Source organism: Aulostomus chinensis, chromosome 18 (genome assembly GCF_037954235.1).
Source record: "Aulostomus chinensis isolate RoL2024-O1b breed Wild chromosome 18, RoL_Achi_v1.0, whole genome shotgun sequence".
Lineage (NCBI taxonomy): Eukaryota > Metazoa > Chordata > Actinopteri > Syngnathiformes > Aulostomidae > Aulostomus > Aulostomus chinensis.
Genome location: NC_141337.1, coordinates 13,687,501 through 13,703,176, shown reverse-complemented (window position 1 = coordinate 13,703,176; position 15,676 = coordinate 13,687,501). Strand labels below are relative to the sequence as shown.

The 15,676-nt window shown below is 42.6% G+C and overlaps 1 protein-coding gene across 16 annotated transcripts in view; it reads right to left on the bottom strand.

Annotated features, from left to right (window-relative positions):
• The window catches only part of cacna1aa (calcium channel, voltage-dependent, P/Q type, alpha 1A subunit, a), an 87,392-nt gene that overhangs the window by 71,322 nt on the left and 394 nt on the right, over positions 1–15,676 (bottom strand). For all 16 annotated transcript variants that reach the window (XM_086183824.1, XM_086183810.1, XM_086183811.1 and 13 more), the window contains exon 1: positions 14,635–15,676. This exon is cut by the window's right edge and continues 394 nt beyond it. In XM_086183824.1, the coding sequence (XP_086039950.1) occupies positions 14,635–14,977 (343 nt within the window). In that variant the 5' untranslated portion in view covers positions 14,978–15,676. The remainder of the gene's footprint in view (positions 1–14,634) is intronic.

The following is a 15,676-nucleotide window of genomic DNA, read 5'->3' as shown; positions in this document are numbered from 1 at the left end:
CTGAGCCGGCCCATCAATCATCCTTATCTCTATCATGCCATCTCCATTCAATATTGAATGAGAGAGGGAGAGAGAGAGAGAGCGAGGGAGAGGGAAGGAAAGAGATGCCGCATCAGCAAATGCACCAACATCAAGAGACAGGGAATGAGAGGGTATTAAGGAAAAAAATGTCGGAAAGGGGAAATGTATGGAGAGCTAAATGAAATGAAAGCGAGAGGGGAGGGGAGGAAAGAGAGACACAGAGAGAAAGAAAGTGTCCTGTGGGCACAGACGTGATTGAAAAGAGTGAGTGGTGAGGAATAAAGGAGAGAGAGAAAGAAAGAGAGAGAGAGAGAGGAAATGGGGGGGTGACAGAATAAGGAAGGGCAGAGACGAAGAGCGCAGGAGCGCTGAATGAGGGATAAGGCGAAGGAATGACAGAGGGGTGTGAGAGTATTGCGGTATTTTCTTCTCCTGTGCAGTGTGTATGCTCTGTGGAAAGTAGGTTAGTGGCAGAACACACACGTGCTGTGAAAGAGGGAGGAGGATTAGATGGAACCGAGTGGGTGGGAGACTATACACGTCGTTGTCACATATACAGCATGCGTGCATGTATGTGTGCGCGTGCGTTTGTGTGTGGGTGCGTGTCACCGTCTCCATGTGAAATCATAGCATGCTTCCGTGTATTGACACACTTCACACATTTCCGCACCGCGACATGAACATATGTGCAAACATTTTGAAATATCTCAGATATGTCTCATAATTGGATGTCTGTAATCCTGATGCAGGATGCCAGTGTGTGGGCAGGGTATTAAATAGCTGTTACGACAATTACATGCATGTTTTTGTGTGTGTCAGGGAGGATATAAAAGATCTACACACCTGATTGGAATAAGGCTGTTCTTATTCACTCTTGCAACCCATATCTATGAAAGCTAATGCTCTATAATTCATATATAAGATACAAGATCATACCGATATTTTTAAAGAGAAGAAACTGCAGTTAGAAGCGTAAATGTGCGCACTCTCGTCTCGTGGTGACACGTTTTCACTGTACTTCAGCTGAGACTTTCGTTTGCGGTGTGTATTCTCTTAACATGCCCGCATTTCCATGAATTTATTTAGTTCAAGCTCCATCAGGGAATCTCCTGCTCTTTATATCCTTCCTCTGGTTTTCTCCGGAATCTGACCGGGACATTCCATTCCAAACAAATCATTTCTGATGAATCGCAAAAGGTTTTGAAAGCTTTAAATGAGCAGAATATGGAAGCCTGTTATCCCATGAAAGGACTGGAGCGACCAGTCCCTGCGCTGATTAAAAAAAAAAAAAAAAAAAAAGAAGTTCTGCACTTTCAATGTTGCCACACTCTTCTTGGCTGCCATCCCTCATATTGATTGATTGATAGATTGTCCTGTCATCAATTCTGGAGGAACATCCTCATCTTGGCAATGTCCCCGTGGTGCCACATTTTCTGCACATATTGATGATAGTCCGTCCAATCCCTCTCCTGTTCAATAGTAAGATCCTGTAGGCTCCTTTGGGACCGTGGCTCTCCCTGTAGGGTACAACGGGGCATCCTGCAGGAACACGTTATCTTGAGTGGTGGCTTGCAAGCAACCTCTGAACGTGGTGTTGATCAACTCATAACACAGATTCAGCCTCATTATGGTCACGTGTCCTCAGAGAAAATATCAAGGTAAGACAAAAGGTCTGTCACACTATCGTCACTACTTCAGTGACGGTGAAAGGAATGAAAACAGAGACAAACATCCACTAACCAGCACTCACAGGCTGTTAGCTAACAGCACCTGTCTGGGCCCAAACATTGCACTTGAACACACCACATTAACTCAAGCTGACATGCAACTAGCATGAACATTCCGCTTCTGCTTGATGGGAAATAACCTCACCAGTAGGGGGCAGTAGTCTATATTGGACTGGGAAAGATCTAGGATCGCTCTGTTTTGACACACCTACTGCAACTTGAGAATATGTGAGATCGCACTAGAAATACTTCGTGCCCTCTTGCTGAAACTCGGTTGGCGATTTGCTCACTTTCATTTCTCTTACAGTGAGCTGATTCACTGTAGCTGAACAGCCAATCAGAACTGAGGATCGCAGGCTTTCAACGACGGGCCAAACTGACTGTCAGCCTGGAGTGTCAGAGACCTTGACACTGTTGCAAAAGCAAGATATGAATGTATGTAACCACGTCTTTTTTCTTAAAATTTAATCTGTTTGTTTGACGCAAAAATTGTGTTGGTTGCAAGGTCACAATGATGTATGACACGCAAACACACTCTGAGCAGCTATTTACACCCCACCGTGCACCCACACATATGCGGACTATTCCCCAAATGTCCACCCTTCAATAACCTTCATATTCCTGCCATTCAAGCGCACACGTCGTCATATGTACGAACTGAACACAACACACATACACCAACACTGCATTCCACTTCACTACGGTACACTCGTCTGCCAATGGAGTCCAGAGCAGCTGCTACCCTTTGGGAAGCTGCCAGTCTCCCTATTAATAAACCTAGCATGATAATGGGAGCCCTTCTTACTTTCACACAGACTACCTAGCCAGATTATTTGTTTACAACACTGACTTCCAATGTTTATTTGAATTTTTTTTTTAACTAAAGCTTCACAAAAAGGCTGAAGTTAAGTTTTAACTTTCGCTTCACAATTTTTGCGTGATTTTGCAGTTTGGAAAATAAAAACAACGCAAAAGTTCCCACCATCTTCTATATCTGTGTGTGTGTGTGTGTGTGTGTGTGTGTGTGTGTGTGTGTGTGTGTGTTAAGTGTGCACATGCGAAGATCATTAGTTCTGCTATACTTTTCTGAAGAATAAGAAAATAGGAGGAAGTTGAACTTTACAGCCTCCCTGATTCTCTGTCAATTCCTTGGTATATCTCACTCCTTTCCCTTCGCCTCTCTCTCTCTCTCTCTCTCTCTCTCTCTCTCTCTTCTCTCTCTCTGCCCTGTTACATTATGCAGCAGAGCAGCGGCTGAACAGCTCAAATGATTACTTCATTTTCTTGTCACTTTCCCCTCAGAAGCACTGATTCGATCAAATGAATGGGATTACACACTGAAACCTATCTAATTATTTTGATAATCAGCTGGCACAAAAGATAGGAGACATGGTTGGAGTGCTTCATTTTATTGCTATCGAATATTCTTCAATAGAATCTAACATTTTAGTTTCATATCAGATAGAAAATACACAGTTCTCCCATTTAAAAGTCAAAATAAAACAATACCTTCACTATTTCATGATATTTTCAAGGTACGTTATTTTGAATATTACAATACTAAGTCAAGAGATGTAGTTTTCAATTCTTGTGTACATTAGGGCTGCACAACTTGTACTATTAGGAGTGAAATTTTAAAAGCAATATGATTTGTGATATTAGAAAGAATCCGGATTCGTTATATCATTATTCTCATTTTCATTGAAAAGTCCATTAAAACGCTAATGGTGTCATTTCATGGAGGTCAAAGATGTTTTCTCAAGCGTTTAGAATATGATGTGTAGGCAGGACATCTTTTCAAAAGGTATCTTAACACACTCTTAATGTTATTTTAAACACAAAATATTGTGTCTTCTTTGAAAATATGCAGTAGACCTTACTGCAATTTGGATTAAATTTTAATTGTGCAGCTCTCAGGCCCGTCATGGCAGGATGAGGAGAAATGCTATATATGGGAACAATCTCCTCTCAAAATTCTGCACACGCTCTAAATACAGCCTGACATGAAACCAAAAGCACGTCCATGCCTCATTGCAACAAAAATTTAATGATTCTTCATTTATCCCACTTTGGCACCATGTTTGACTGCATCACCAAGTAAATGGGAGCGCCCGAAGGCCAGTTTAGCCCTGCTTGGCCTCTCTCAGTATGATTTAGCATCAGTCAGTGTATAGTCCTTGCAGGCAGCCACCCCGTATATTCTATATTGCATATGTTGTGTGTTGGGTCTGTCTCAGCCTTGCTGCCGCGTCTCCCTGATCACCCACATACAGCAGAGTTATCACTTTTTACAAGATGCTGACGGTGGTATGTGTTGCAGTGTTGCTATACCTGACAGTGCTTGTTAATTTAACTGTGTGCCTGCTTTTCACTGGCAATGTGTGTGTGTGTGTGTGTGTGTGTGTGTGTGTGTGTGTGTGTGTGTGTGTGTGTGTGTGCACGTGTGGCAGCACACCCTGCAGGTATTAAAGCAGCTTTCCAGCAGGTTTAACCGACACAGCACGTGACTGAAGAACACGAGCAAGAAAAAAAATCAATCCATCACAGACTCTCTCTCCCTGTATCTCTTCTCTCTCCACGTATCAGAATCCCAAAAATAGCTCTACCCCACGTCACTGACCATCTTCCAGACACACGCACTCTAACACACACACGTGCACAGGCACACGTTTTCAAAGACACATATCTTCACACAACACAAACACATCCAGACTACACTGAAACTGAAACTTAATAAGAGTACACCGCTTAAAAACAAGGCCCTGAAGAGTGAAGAATGAAGAGAATACAATGGGAAAAGTCAAAGTACACATGCAAATTTAGATGAGGCAACGCACACTGGCCCAACGATAATATGAATGATGCTAACAGAACAGGCTTTAGACGATGCAACGAGACATGATAGTACAGGACTGCGATGTCCTTGATGAGAACACGATGGCTCAAATTCAAAATGTTCTGCTCAAACAGCATCAGCCTAAAGACTTAACACACCATCTTTACCCTATGTGAGCTGAGAACTTGAACTGTCGGCTTTAAACTTCTGAATACATTCAGGATGACAAAGCAATAATTTTACAAATGTACCTAACAAGGAATGCCTTTTCCAAAATGATGAAACATCGTAGAACAGCCCACATGCATGGAGAGAACAGATAATTCACCTTTTCTCAAACAGTCAAAGATGAATGTCTAATCCTAGCCATGGTTCTAATACTAATACTTACCCTAAAAATAATTTTAACCCTCAAAAAGCTATTTAAAGTTGTGGGGTCCACCATTTTAAACCCACAAAGCTCGGCAAACCCCACAAATATACAGTATTAGGCCACTGGATTTTGGAGTCCAGATTTATAGTGGAACAAAGCAACACACATGACACGCACACACACGCACGCAGACACATACACACTCACACGTACTCATGCAGCGGAGACTTAAATATTAAATCAGCTGTTCAGGCCAATCAACTTAACTGACAAAACAACTTTCATGGGTTGGTGTTAGCGTTAGCATTTGCATCAGCTTTACTGATTTGCTACTCTGGAGTATTGCATCACGATATCAGATCACACATTGGGGAAAATAGAATATGATACAACATCAATGAGTATGGTGTTTGATGCAAAAATTTTAAAATGAAATTATAATTCATTTCAATAATTGAATGATGCTGACCAAATCAAAAATGCAGTTGTGATCCCTTTCTTTCATTATCTCGCCAAAGCTTGTCAGAATATAAACCGACTAATGAATTTCACCCTTAGCTCATCTTGAGGTTAGCGTTAGCTTCTTCCCTTATTGATTTGGAGTGTTGAATATGCACTAGCTTATTTGATTAGCAACAGTTTTTATGAAGTACATCCATACTGGTATGTATTTTGAACTGCTTTATGTGAAACAGCAACAATTTCACAACAATTACATATATGTGTAAACTTTTATCAAAATTTCTTTCTTCCTTTGAAAAAAAAAGAGAATGTGTGTGTGTGTGTGTGTGTGTGTGTGTGTGTGTGTGTATGTGTGTGTGTTCATGCTTGCAGGAACACACCAATTTCATACCGATAATGCTAAATTCACCCATCAGTCATTCAGCTTTCACAGGGTGAGTTAGCTTGCTGCTACATCTGCTAATTTAGGGCATTAGTCACTGTGGAGCGTGGTACGTCGGGCTAATATTGTGCTACAGTATCACGCAACTGTTGTATGACTTCGCTAGCATGAACTAGAAAAGACTGCTAAAGAAATTGTGAATGCAAAGATACACAGACGCTCCGGCTGAATTAATCTTAAGCTCCTCACATTTTATGATGAAATACAATTATTAATTTTTGATATAGTTTTTTTTTTTTGAAAAATGCAAATAAAATATCATGTTAGCTTCGATGTGTGAAGTGCTTTGTAAGCAGAGGGAGGGAGAGGAAGAGAGAAATGTAGATTCCTTACAGCCTTGAATGAACTCAGTGTTCTCCACCTCTATGTAATGTAAGAGAGAGGGAGGACATACAGACACATTTCAATAAAAGACACACACACACACACACACACACACACACACACACACACCAAAGAGACACACTGGTTTAAACCATCCATCCATCCATCCATTTTCTTCTGTTTATCCTGTTAAGGCTCGCGGGGGGGCTGGAGTCTATCCCAGCGGCTTTCGGGTGTGAGGCGGGGTTCACTCCGAACGAGTCACCAGTCCATCACAGGACCAACACATAGAGACAGACAACCATTCACTGTCACAGTCACACCTACAGTCAATTTAGAGTATCAATCAGCCTCGTCCCCTCTTGATGTCTTTGGACTGTGGGAGGAAGCTGGAGTACCAGAGAGAACCCTCACAGGAACAGGGAGAACATGGAGACTCACACAGAGAGATCCCGTGCTGGAGCCGGGGCTCAAACCTGGAACCTTCTTGCTGTGAGGCCACAGTGCTGACCACTGCACCACCGTGCTGCCTGGTTTCAACCAAAAATTACAATTATAAAATGATTCTAAGTTTCCAAAAACCAATTATGTCTGTTTTGCTACATCCAGAGGAGTAAAGGAACATATTTATTTCTCTGTGCTTCTTTGTGAGCTCATGCAAACCTCAGTGCTGAGACTGCCTGGAGGGACTCAGGATATGGATCAGTTCACACATTTATTCCACATTACATTCCACACAGTCAAAAAATGCATGAGGTAGGCAGATTGGACCACCCCCACCCCCGCACACACACACACACACACACACACACACACACACACACACACACACACACACACACACACACACACACACACACACACACACACGCACATGCACACAAAGAACTGAACAGGACATGCAGCTGTCAGGATGTTCTGAAAAAAAATACCCCAATACATCTAACAAACGCTTAAATTAGCATCACAAAAAACGGAAGCAACCGATTAGAGGAAGGACAAGCTTTAGTGGAGGAGAGCCAGTGACAGGGAGCCAGAGAGAGAGAGAGAGAGATTGAGAGAGAGAGAGAGAGAGAGCAAGAGAGAGAGAGACAGACAGACAGATCAGGTTTGAGAGAAACAGAAATAAGTATAGGTAGTGAAAACAGGAGTGGATATGACAAAACTTCAGCTCCCATCAGTCAAAGGGAGAGTGAAAAAGTGGACAGAGTGAGGAAAAGAGAGGGATAAAGGTTTGTGTTTGTGTTAGCAGACACTGCGACTCATTGGTCACATTATTGACGAGAAAATCTGTTTAACCAGACGTGTTACGGGAAACCATTTAATGTTACACTTAAGCCATACAATTGGGAAAATGGTCCCAGAGGAATAAATGTAAGGTAACAGTAAATATGAAAGAAACCCACTTGTGTGTGTGTGTGTGTGTGTGTGTGTGTGTGTGTGTGTGTGTGTGTGTGTTCTTGCTGCAGTGTAGCTGACCAACCCTGAGTGTTTGTCTCTCCATCACTTTGTGTTAAATGATTTATATGCAGACAGGCAGTTTGACTGTGTGTCTCTCTCTTTCTCCATCGTGGCTCATAACTCCCTCTATAGCGTTTCTGTCCTACTAACTTCCACCTCTTCACTCTCTCTCTCTCTCTCCATCCCTCTCTTCTGTCTCATTTAATTTTTTCTTTATTTCCCTTTCAGATGTTCTCTCACAAAGAAGTTTTAATTTCATTTCAGGAAGTTCAGCTTTAACCTGCACACACACGCGTTCACACGCGTACACACACGCGAAGCATCTATATGTGTGATTGACTGCCAGGTCAGGCTGTTCTTAGTCACTTCATACACCCGTCAAAGATGATGCACTTTAAACAATATTTAACCTACATCAGACGTGACAGAACCGAGTGTTTTTAGCGAGACATCAGAATATTTGCAAGATTATTACCTCGCCAAGGAAGTTCCGCATACACCACAGTGCACACATTCGTCTGCTCCTTCTTGAAAAATCAGAATATGATCAGGTTTCACCCTCTCCCTCCACAGATGAGCCAAACTACAACGTTCGCGGGGTTGCGAGGGTCCGCTCAATTTGCTTGCAGCGTTCATTAAAGCACAGAAGTGATAGAGGAAGAAAATTAAGACGAAGAGTTCTGAGTGCTTTTCAGTTGTTGTTTTTCCCCCCCACAATCTATCTACTCATATTTGAATCCAAACCATTAAATCTCCCAAATCCCAACCGAGTATTTTTGCGGCTAAATCTAACTGGACCTTCACCGCAGCACTGTCACAACTCACTGCTCACTCCCGTTTGGATTACGAACCAAAAAACGTCTGTTAACGTTTCTTAGATATCATGAGTATACATGGGCCTGGTAAAAAATGGAAAACTTGAGAGGAAAAGGGAGTTGGAAAAAATAGGGGCTACTGAAAAGTGCTGTATTCAAACAGTTATTTTTAGGCTGCCTGGATGTGACCAGATTGAGGAGAGAGAGAGAGAGAGAGAGAGAGAGAGAGAGAGAGAGGGGGAGAGAAAGAGAGATGTCTGTGTGTGTTTCTAAATTAACACATCCATAAATAAAATAAGCCGGACTGATCCATACAAAATGATCGACTTGTGATCTAATGAAAACGCAAACACATAAACCACACACGCACGTAAACATGGCTGATGTTAAGTTACCAGCTGACAGTTGCAAGCTGGAGAAAGGCCAATAAATAATTTAGATTCTGCAGTGAACATAGATCACTGACTCTACATCCACCCAAAAACAAGCAGGTCCCTCTCTTGGTTCCTGGGTGTGTCTCTCTTTCACTTTCACTCTCTCTAAAACAGCGTTTCTAATTAATCTTCTCTTTGGTCTGTGGATACTGTGACTATGACAGCTGGAAGCGACTCGCAGGGTTGCAAAGGCAGTCAAAGACCTGGCTGATCACCACAGTGATTCACCAGTCGTAGCTGAATGCTATGGAAATGTGGTTAACTGATAAAAAACACACTTTTCCAACCACTGCATCCGTCCTGAGCTTATTATTACTGCCACAACATAACGCATTGACTTTCTCTCCATTTACAACAGCGCTTATAGTACATTTACACGGAGTAAAACCTGATGAGCATCAGTGGAAGCTGTGAGTGTATTTTTGTGTTTTTGCACCTTCATGTTGGTGCTAATATTGCAGAGGCATCGCGTGCTACATGCTATTTTTCTTCAGAATACTGCAATGAGCTGTGTTAAAAATAGCAGGGGATGTTAGAATCAGTGTTACACACGCACACACATTCACACACGGTTTACAGTAACTGATCTATGACACCAAATATGGATTCAGGAAAGGTCAGAGGGTCATCTGGGGTAAAATGTCCGAAGGACAACAGAAGGGGGAAGGATTTTATTCCTAGGAGACAAAAGGATGACCTATTCAGTTTCAGTGTGCGCCCCCCAGTCTGTGACATGATATATTCTCTGTGATAACAAATACATGTTATGTAAAATATCTCAGATATCCAAGGACTGAGATCTGATTATGGTAAATCATAGATTTTAAGTAATATAATGCAGTGCAATTCAAATGCAATTCAGCTTTGATTTAATATTGAAGCAGTATTAATATCTTAACTTGCTATGACTGCTGGTAACCCAGTTTAAAACAGCCAGTGAGCCAGAGAATCCATCTGCCTCAAATCAATCATATCTCTGATTCCTGCCACATGAGAAACCATCTCCAAACCTGAGCAGGTTTCACTGAAATAATGCAGACCGGGGGTTTATTGATACCTCATTCCATCAGTGACAGCCATATACAGTTTGGCATTTCCGACAGAGTAATGTGGCTCGGTAAATTTACCCGCTTGGCTTCACACATCAGCATCCGAGCAGGAAGTCGGAGAATGCCTGATGCTCCAGCTGGTAACTCAACGGTACGAACATGTCGCCCCATTAGACTAGCTCCTATCGTCGTATAATTTCAGATTCATACTTTGCTTTTTTTTTTTGCTTTTTTTTTTTTAGAGTTCAAGTGATGTAGGATGTGGTAGAACCAACAAGGCAAAGGAGCTACATAGAACTGCATGTACTATTATTCTAAATCTGGACCCAAACAGAGTTTGAAAGGTGTTCTCAGATGATTTAGCGAGGAAATTGTCTAATTTGACAAACACAACTGTTGCCCCCCCCCCCCCCATAAATTAAAAAGCCTTGAACTCCTTAATACTACTTAACAAGCGAATATCTGTCTGAATATCTGAGTATATAAATGTGAATGTAGTAGTCCCACGGGTCCAGAGTCAGTTCAACAGCGGGTCATTCTGGTTCGGCACAGTGAGTCCACGGAGACTCGTTCATTTGGTGCATTGAAAGGAAGTGTCGGCTCGGTATGGATGTCGATAACCTTATCTGCTGAAACCAATCTGATACTGCTTTTATCCCTGCAGTTTGCTTAATCCAGCCATCGAAGAAAACCCCCCCCCACCACATTCAATATACATAACCTACAACGTTATGCAAGACTAATTCTTTTCATTGCTATTGCTGAAACTTTTAGCAGCACTGTTTACGTGGCTAACGCCATTAAAATATTCATAATTAAACCAAAGCTCTGGGGAAAATTTTGAATCTGGTTATAATTACAATATAAATTGAAATTCAACAGTCAAATGTTGGCTATAACTCAAGATAATGTCATTAATACACTGCAAATCATAACAAAAGAGCTCATGACACTTTTCAAGAAGCGTGTCTGGAACTGTGCTCATATTTAAAATTGCCAAAAATTCCCCCATGAGAAAACACAGTGGGGGTGAAAAATTGCCTTTTAATGGGCGGGAACATTACAACAGGCCATCGGCAGCCGTCTGCCTCGACCACTTAGGTTCAAGGTGAGAGCGGTAAGGTCAACTCAAAGAAGCTGGTATACTGGATACGCACATTTTTTCACAACATGTGATCTTGTGATTTTAGCCAGTATCAGACCGATACAGATAATAAGGGTCATTTTTGAGCCCTTTTATTTCACTGTAATGCTGATTATCAAACAGTTGTTGAGGGAATCTTGGCTGACATTTTAGTCAATTGCTTGGGGCTCCCAATCTGGGAGGGAGTCCCCAAGGTTGATATTAATCCACAGCAAAGACAGAGATCCCCCTTAAATTCTATGATTATCCATCTTCAGGAGGTTGCAAGAACCCTGGGGGGGGGGGGGGGATGTCACCGGTCCCTAAAGTTCCAATAAACACCCCTGCTCTGATATTTGCATCTTTGCATAAACACACTGTTCACTCGCATTTGGCAAGGAGAGAATTATCAGAACGCTACACACACAACATGAAAATGCTGGAAGTAGTGCAACGATGCAAACAAAATAATGATTGTATACCGGAATGTATGTATCAGTGGTGTCATAGTAGAACGAGGATCTCTAATAAATACTGCTGGTTGATATGTAGTTTAACACTGGGTATTTAAGAAGGTGTTGTTTAGCTGCCTTAACTGTCCTATTGCATATTAATGAGTTTCAGCACAATGCAATAGGACAGTTAAGGCAGCTAAACAACACCTTTTAAATACAGTGTTAAAACTACATTTCAACAGAGTATTTATTTGCGATCTGTTCTTTATGACACCACTATAATACATTCGGTATCAATCATATTTGTTTGCATGAAAGCACTTGATATACTTGGCACCTTCACAAAGTCTCCAGAGTTACCTGAAATAACCTCATGATTGATGGGAGTATTGTCACTACACCCCCTTCTGCCATAAAACTCTCTCAAGACAACTCAAAGCTTCAGCAAGCTAGTCGGAGCTGGAACGATACCAATGTGAGGGCGATTAAACGCGCAACAATATCAACAACAAATGAATGATCATGGATGATCTAATACCTGATTATATAAAAAAAAGATTTTGGTGTACCAATTAAGGGAAGTTATGAAAACCTTCTCATAATAATCATATTGTCAGAATCTCAAATGTTCTGCTGAAGTTACCCAGAGGATGGGCAACATCATACAGTACTGTCTGGGAAGCGTGTGTGTATGTGTGTGGGGGGTGGGGGCGTACATGCAAATGTGATATTAGAACACCCCAACACGCGAACAGAGTCTTATTCCGGAGATTTTGTGTTGACTTGGTGTATCAAACGCTCCCATTGGTGGAGGGACAGACACACCACAAACACCAGGCAAATAGCTCTGACAGATGCATATGGAAATCAATACCAGTATTCATACCCAAGCAACATCATAAATAAGTGCCAAAACTGGAGAATATGTCTTCCCTCCGGTACTTGTACCACTAAGAAAGGGTCCTACTCCAAACGGGCTTCATTTATGTAGCAGTTCAGCGTCGTTCCATAAGCGCTCCTGCCACTACATCTACAAAGAAATGGATTATTTCTACCCTCCTAAATATGCAGAGGAAGCAGAACAGGAGCGACAACAATTTCTACCTAATGAGAGAAAGGATTTTTTTTTCTTGTACACCAACAATAGGACCCCGACTCGTGATTCTGAGGTGTCAAAAGTGACAAAAGGTCCTCAGTGTTCCACGAGAGAGCACGAAGGAGGCTTTGTTGACAGATCATTAAAAACCAATCAAACATTTTGTTCCCAAATGCCACAAATAGGTCTTTCGGATCACTGATCCAAAACATGATCTATACCGTCTCCTGGAGCTAAATACATCAGTAAAATTCCATCAAAATATGCTCAATTTCTTCAGAGATATCAACAATGATATGGCACATATCCAGATCCAGCGCATGATAGAGATAACACCTAGGAACTGAGACAACCCTCAGTGGACTCAATGAATTTGATCGATATTCCTCTATGACACGTCCAGAAATATTGCCAATATCCTGCTAATGTGTCCATTATTTTTCTTTTATATGTTCTGCTAAGAGATTATGCAATGGTCGATGCTGCTTTCACAGGACTCAGGTGTTACGATGACGAATTTAGTATTTAGCGCCACCCCTTCATTAAAAGCGGTTAGTAACACCTGCGTTCACCTGCTTTTTTTCTGTCAGATTTGCAAATAAAAAAAAAAATCCCTTTTTTTCTTCTTCTATGGTTTCCAAGCAATAAACACGTCTGGACAAACAACCAAATAAGGGGTCTTCATCTTTTCTAGAAATCATGACAACTGTCTTCTTTTGGCTTCGATAAATCAAATCATCTCTGATCTCTCCACCGATTGACAACATGAGCCTCAACTGGAGACCGTTTTAAGAATTAGAGAGTGACGTTACCCAAGTCATGTTTTAAAATGTAAATTTTGGAAATGAACTCTGTGATAACATCAGACTTCCTCTCTCTATCTCTCTTACTAACACATACACACACACACACACACACACACACACACACACACATCTGTCGTTCAGATTGTGAATAGACGTGATTCAGAGGCACTATAAGTAGCTCCTGCATTTCACCAGAGCAGCCCAATTAGTGTGGGTAGTTATGTCACAGCTCAAGCATCAGCATCGATCAATACAATCATTACTCCAATTTCCACTCTTGTCATTAACACTCGTACAGAAACTTATTTTCACATTTGCCTGCATTCAGACAGACAGACAGACACACACACACACACACACACACACACAGAGTCTTAGAAATGAAATGACTAAAATCACTTGCTATTTTTCTTCAGAATGGTGCAATGGGCTGGTTTCTTAAAAATGAGAATTGCAGGGGATGTTGGATGCTGGAAAGAGCATTTTTATACACACACACACACACACACACACACACACACACACAACTTGAAATGATGGCATATTCATTCAGTAACATCTGCATCCGGTGTGATTAAGAGGAAAAGTCCCAAAATGGAGAGGATGAGCAACTTAATAGTCTACCATCATCATACTTACATACCTGCTCTCTCTCTCTCTCTCTCTCTCTCTCTCACACACACACACACACACACACATACTAATATCTAGAAAGACACCTGCTTCATGGTGATAGGAGAGCTTGTGCGGCAAACACACACATTGTGGCTGGTTATTTCCAAACCCCTCCCCTCCTGCTCCTCTACACCCGGTCTAGGCGCTGGGTTCTGCACATGCTGACATCAGCAAGCAGTAGCGCCCCCTAGACACCCATCCCCACCCCTCCTCCCCCCTCCCTTCCTCCCTCCTTCCCTTTCTTCTCCTCTACCACCAATACAATCACACACACACAGGAATCGTATTTCAAAGTCCCACGAGATGTGACATGAAATTACCAACAAATGTGATTGATGGTGATCAACAGCCTCATAAAGGGGGGCTGCGTGTTCCTGCCCCCGCCTCTTAATTAACTATAAATTACATGTGCAGAGGACTGGGCCCCCCTGTTACCTGGCTCACATGGGCCTGGGTTGATACACACCTTCAAGACAGCAAGCATGTGCCTGCACGCCTGACCTACCTGGTTACCTGGCTACCATGAAAGGATATGGCCATTCGGTGATCTTTTTGGCGTATTTTCTCACGAAGTTATCCTCACTGAAAATGAACAGCGAGCGGTTGACAGTGAAGCAGTTCTGGCGCACAGGTATGGGGTTATACAGGGCCATAGTCCGGGCTCTCTGCGCCATTGACTGCTTGTACATTCTCTGGGCTCCCGGACCCCCGGGTGGACCGTGTCCATGTCCATGTCCGTGTCCATGCCCGTGTCCATGTCCGTGTCCGTGTCCGTGTCCGTGGGGTCCTCCTTGTCTACCACCACCACGGCCGCCCGGGCCCCCTCCGCCGGGCCCTCCGCCATACCTGGCCGGTACCTCGTCTCCGAACCGCGCCATTCTGTTGACACCGAAAGCCAATCTTCACGAAGCAGCGGGGAAGGAGACCAATGCTCAGCTGTACAGCCACACAACATTACATCCCATCCGGATCAGAACGTCTAATAAGCACAGGGGGTTGTCTTGAGTTCTGCTGATCAGTTCTACTGGCTTTAGCAGACGAGGACGCCCATCTACAGTCTCCTTCTCTGTGCGTCTCTGCCAACGGCCAATTGTGGGTGTGAGGAAATTAAATGTGTGGTCGGTTGGCTGGCTGGTTGCACTGGAGGGTAGTGCTGCGGGGTGTCTCGGTCTCAGTCCGTTCTCATACACACCAGCATTCGTTCCCAACATGAAATCGTGGGGAGTTAGTTAACATGAATGTTTCATGTTCTCCATGGTTCGTGCCTGTATCAGAGCGCACCGCGGGCTCCTGCACCTCTCTGGACCAGTTATTTCTTGACTGTCATGACTGCATGTATAGTAGCGGTAGGAACGCTTCTTAAAACACGCACGGGCCTCGATGGAAATGATCAATACATCCGAAAATAATGATCAGTAGCAATTCAATTTGGCATTTTGGAATCAGCCGCGTTTCCGAATATAGAGAAGGCATTGAAAATGAAAAACTAGCATTATTTATTTATTTGGAAACATCCGCAATATTTGGTACAGTGGTGGTAATAAATGTGGCTCCCGTCACCTTACAGTTGTTTTACC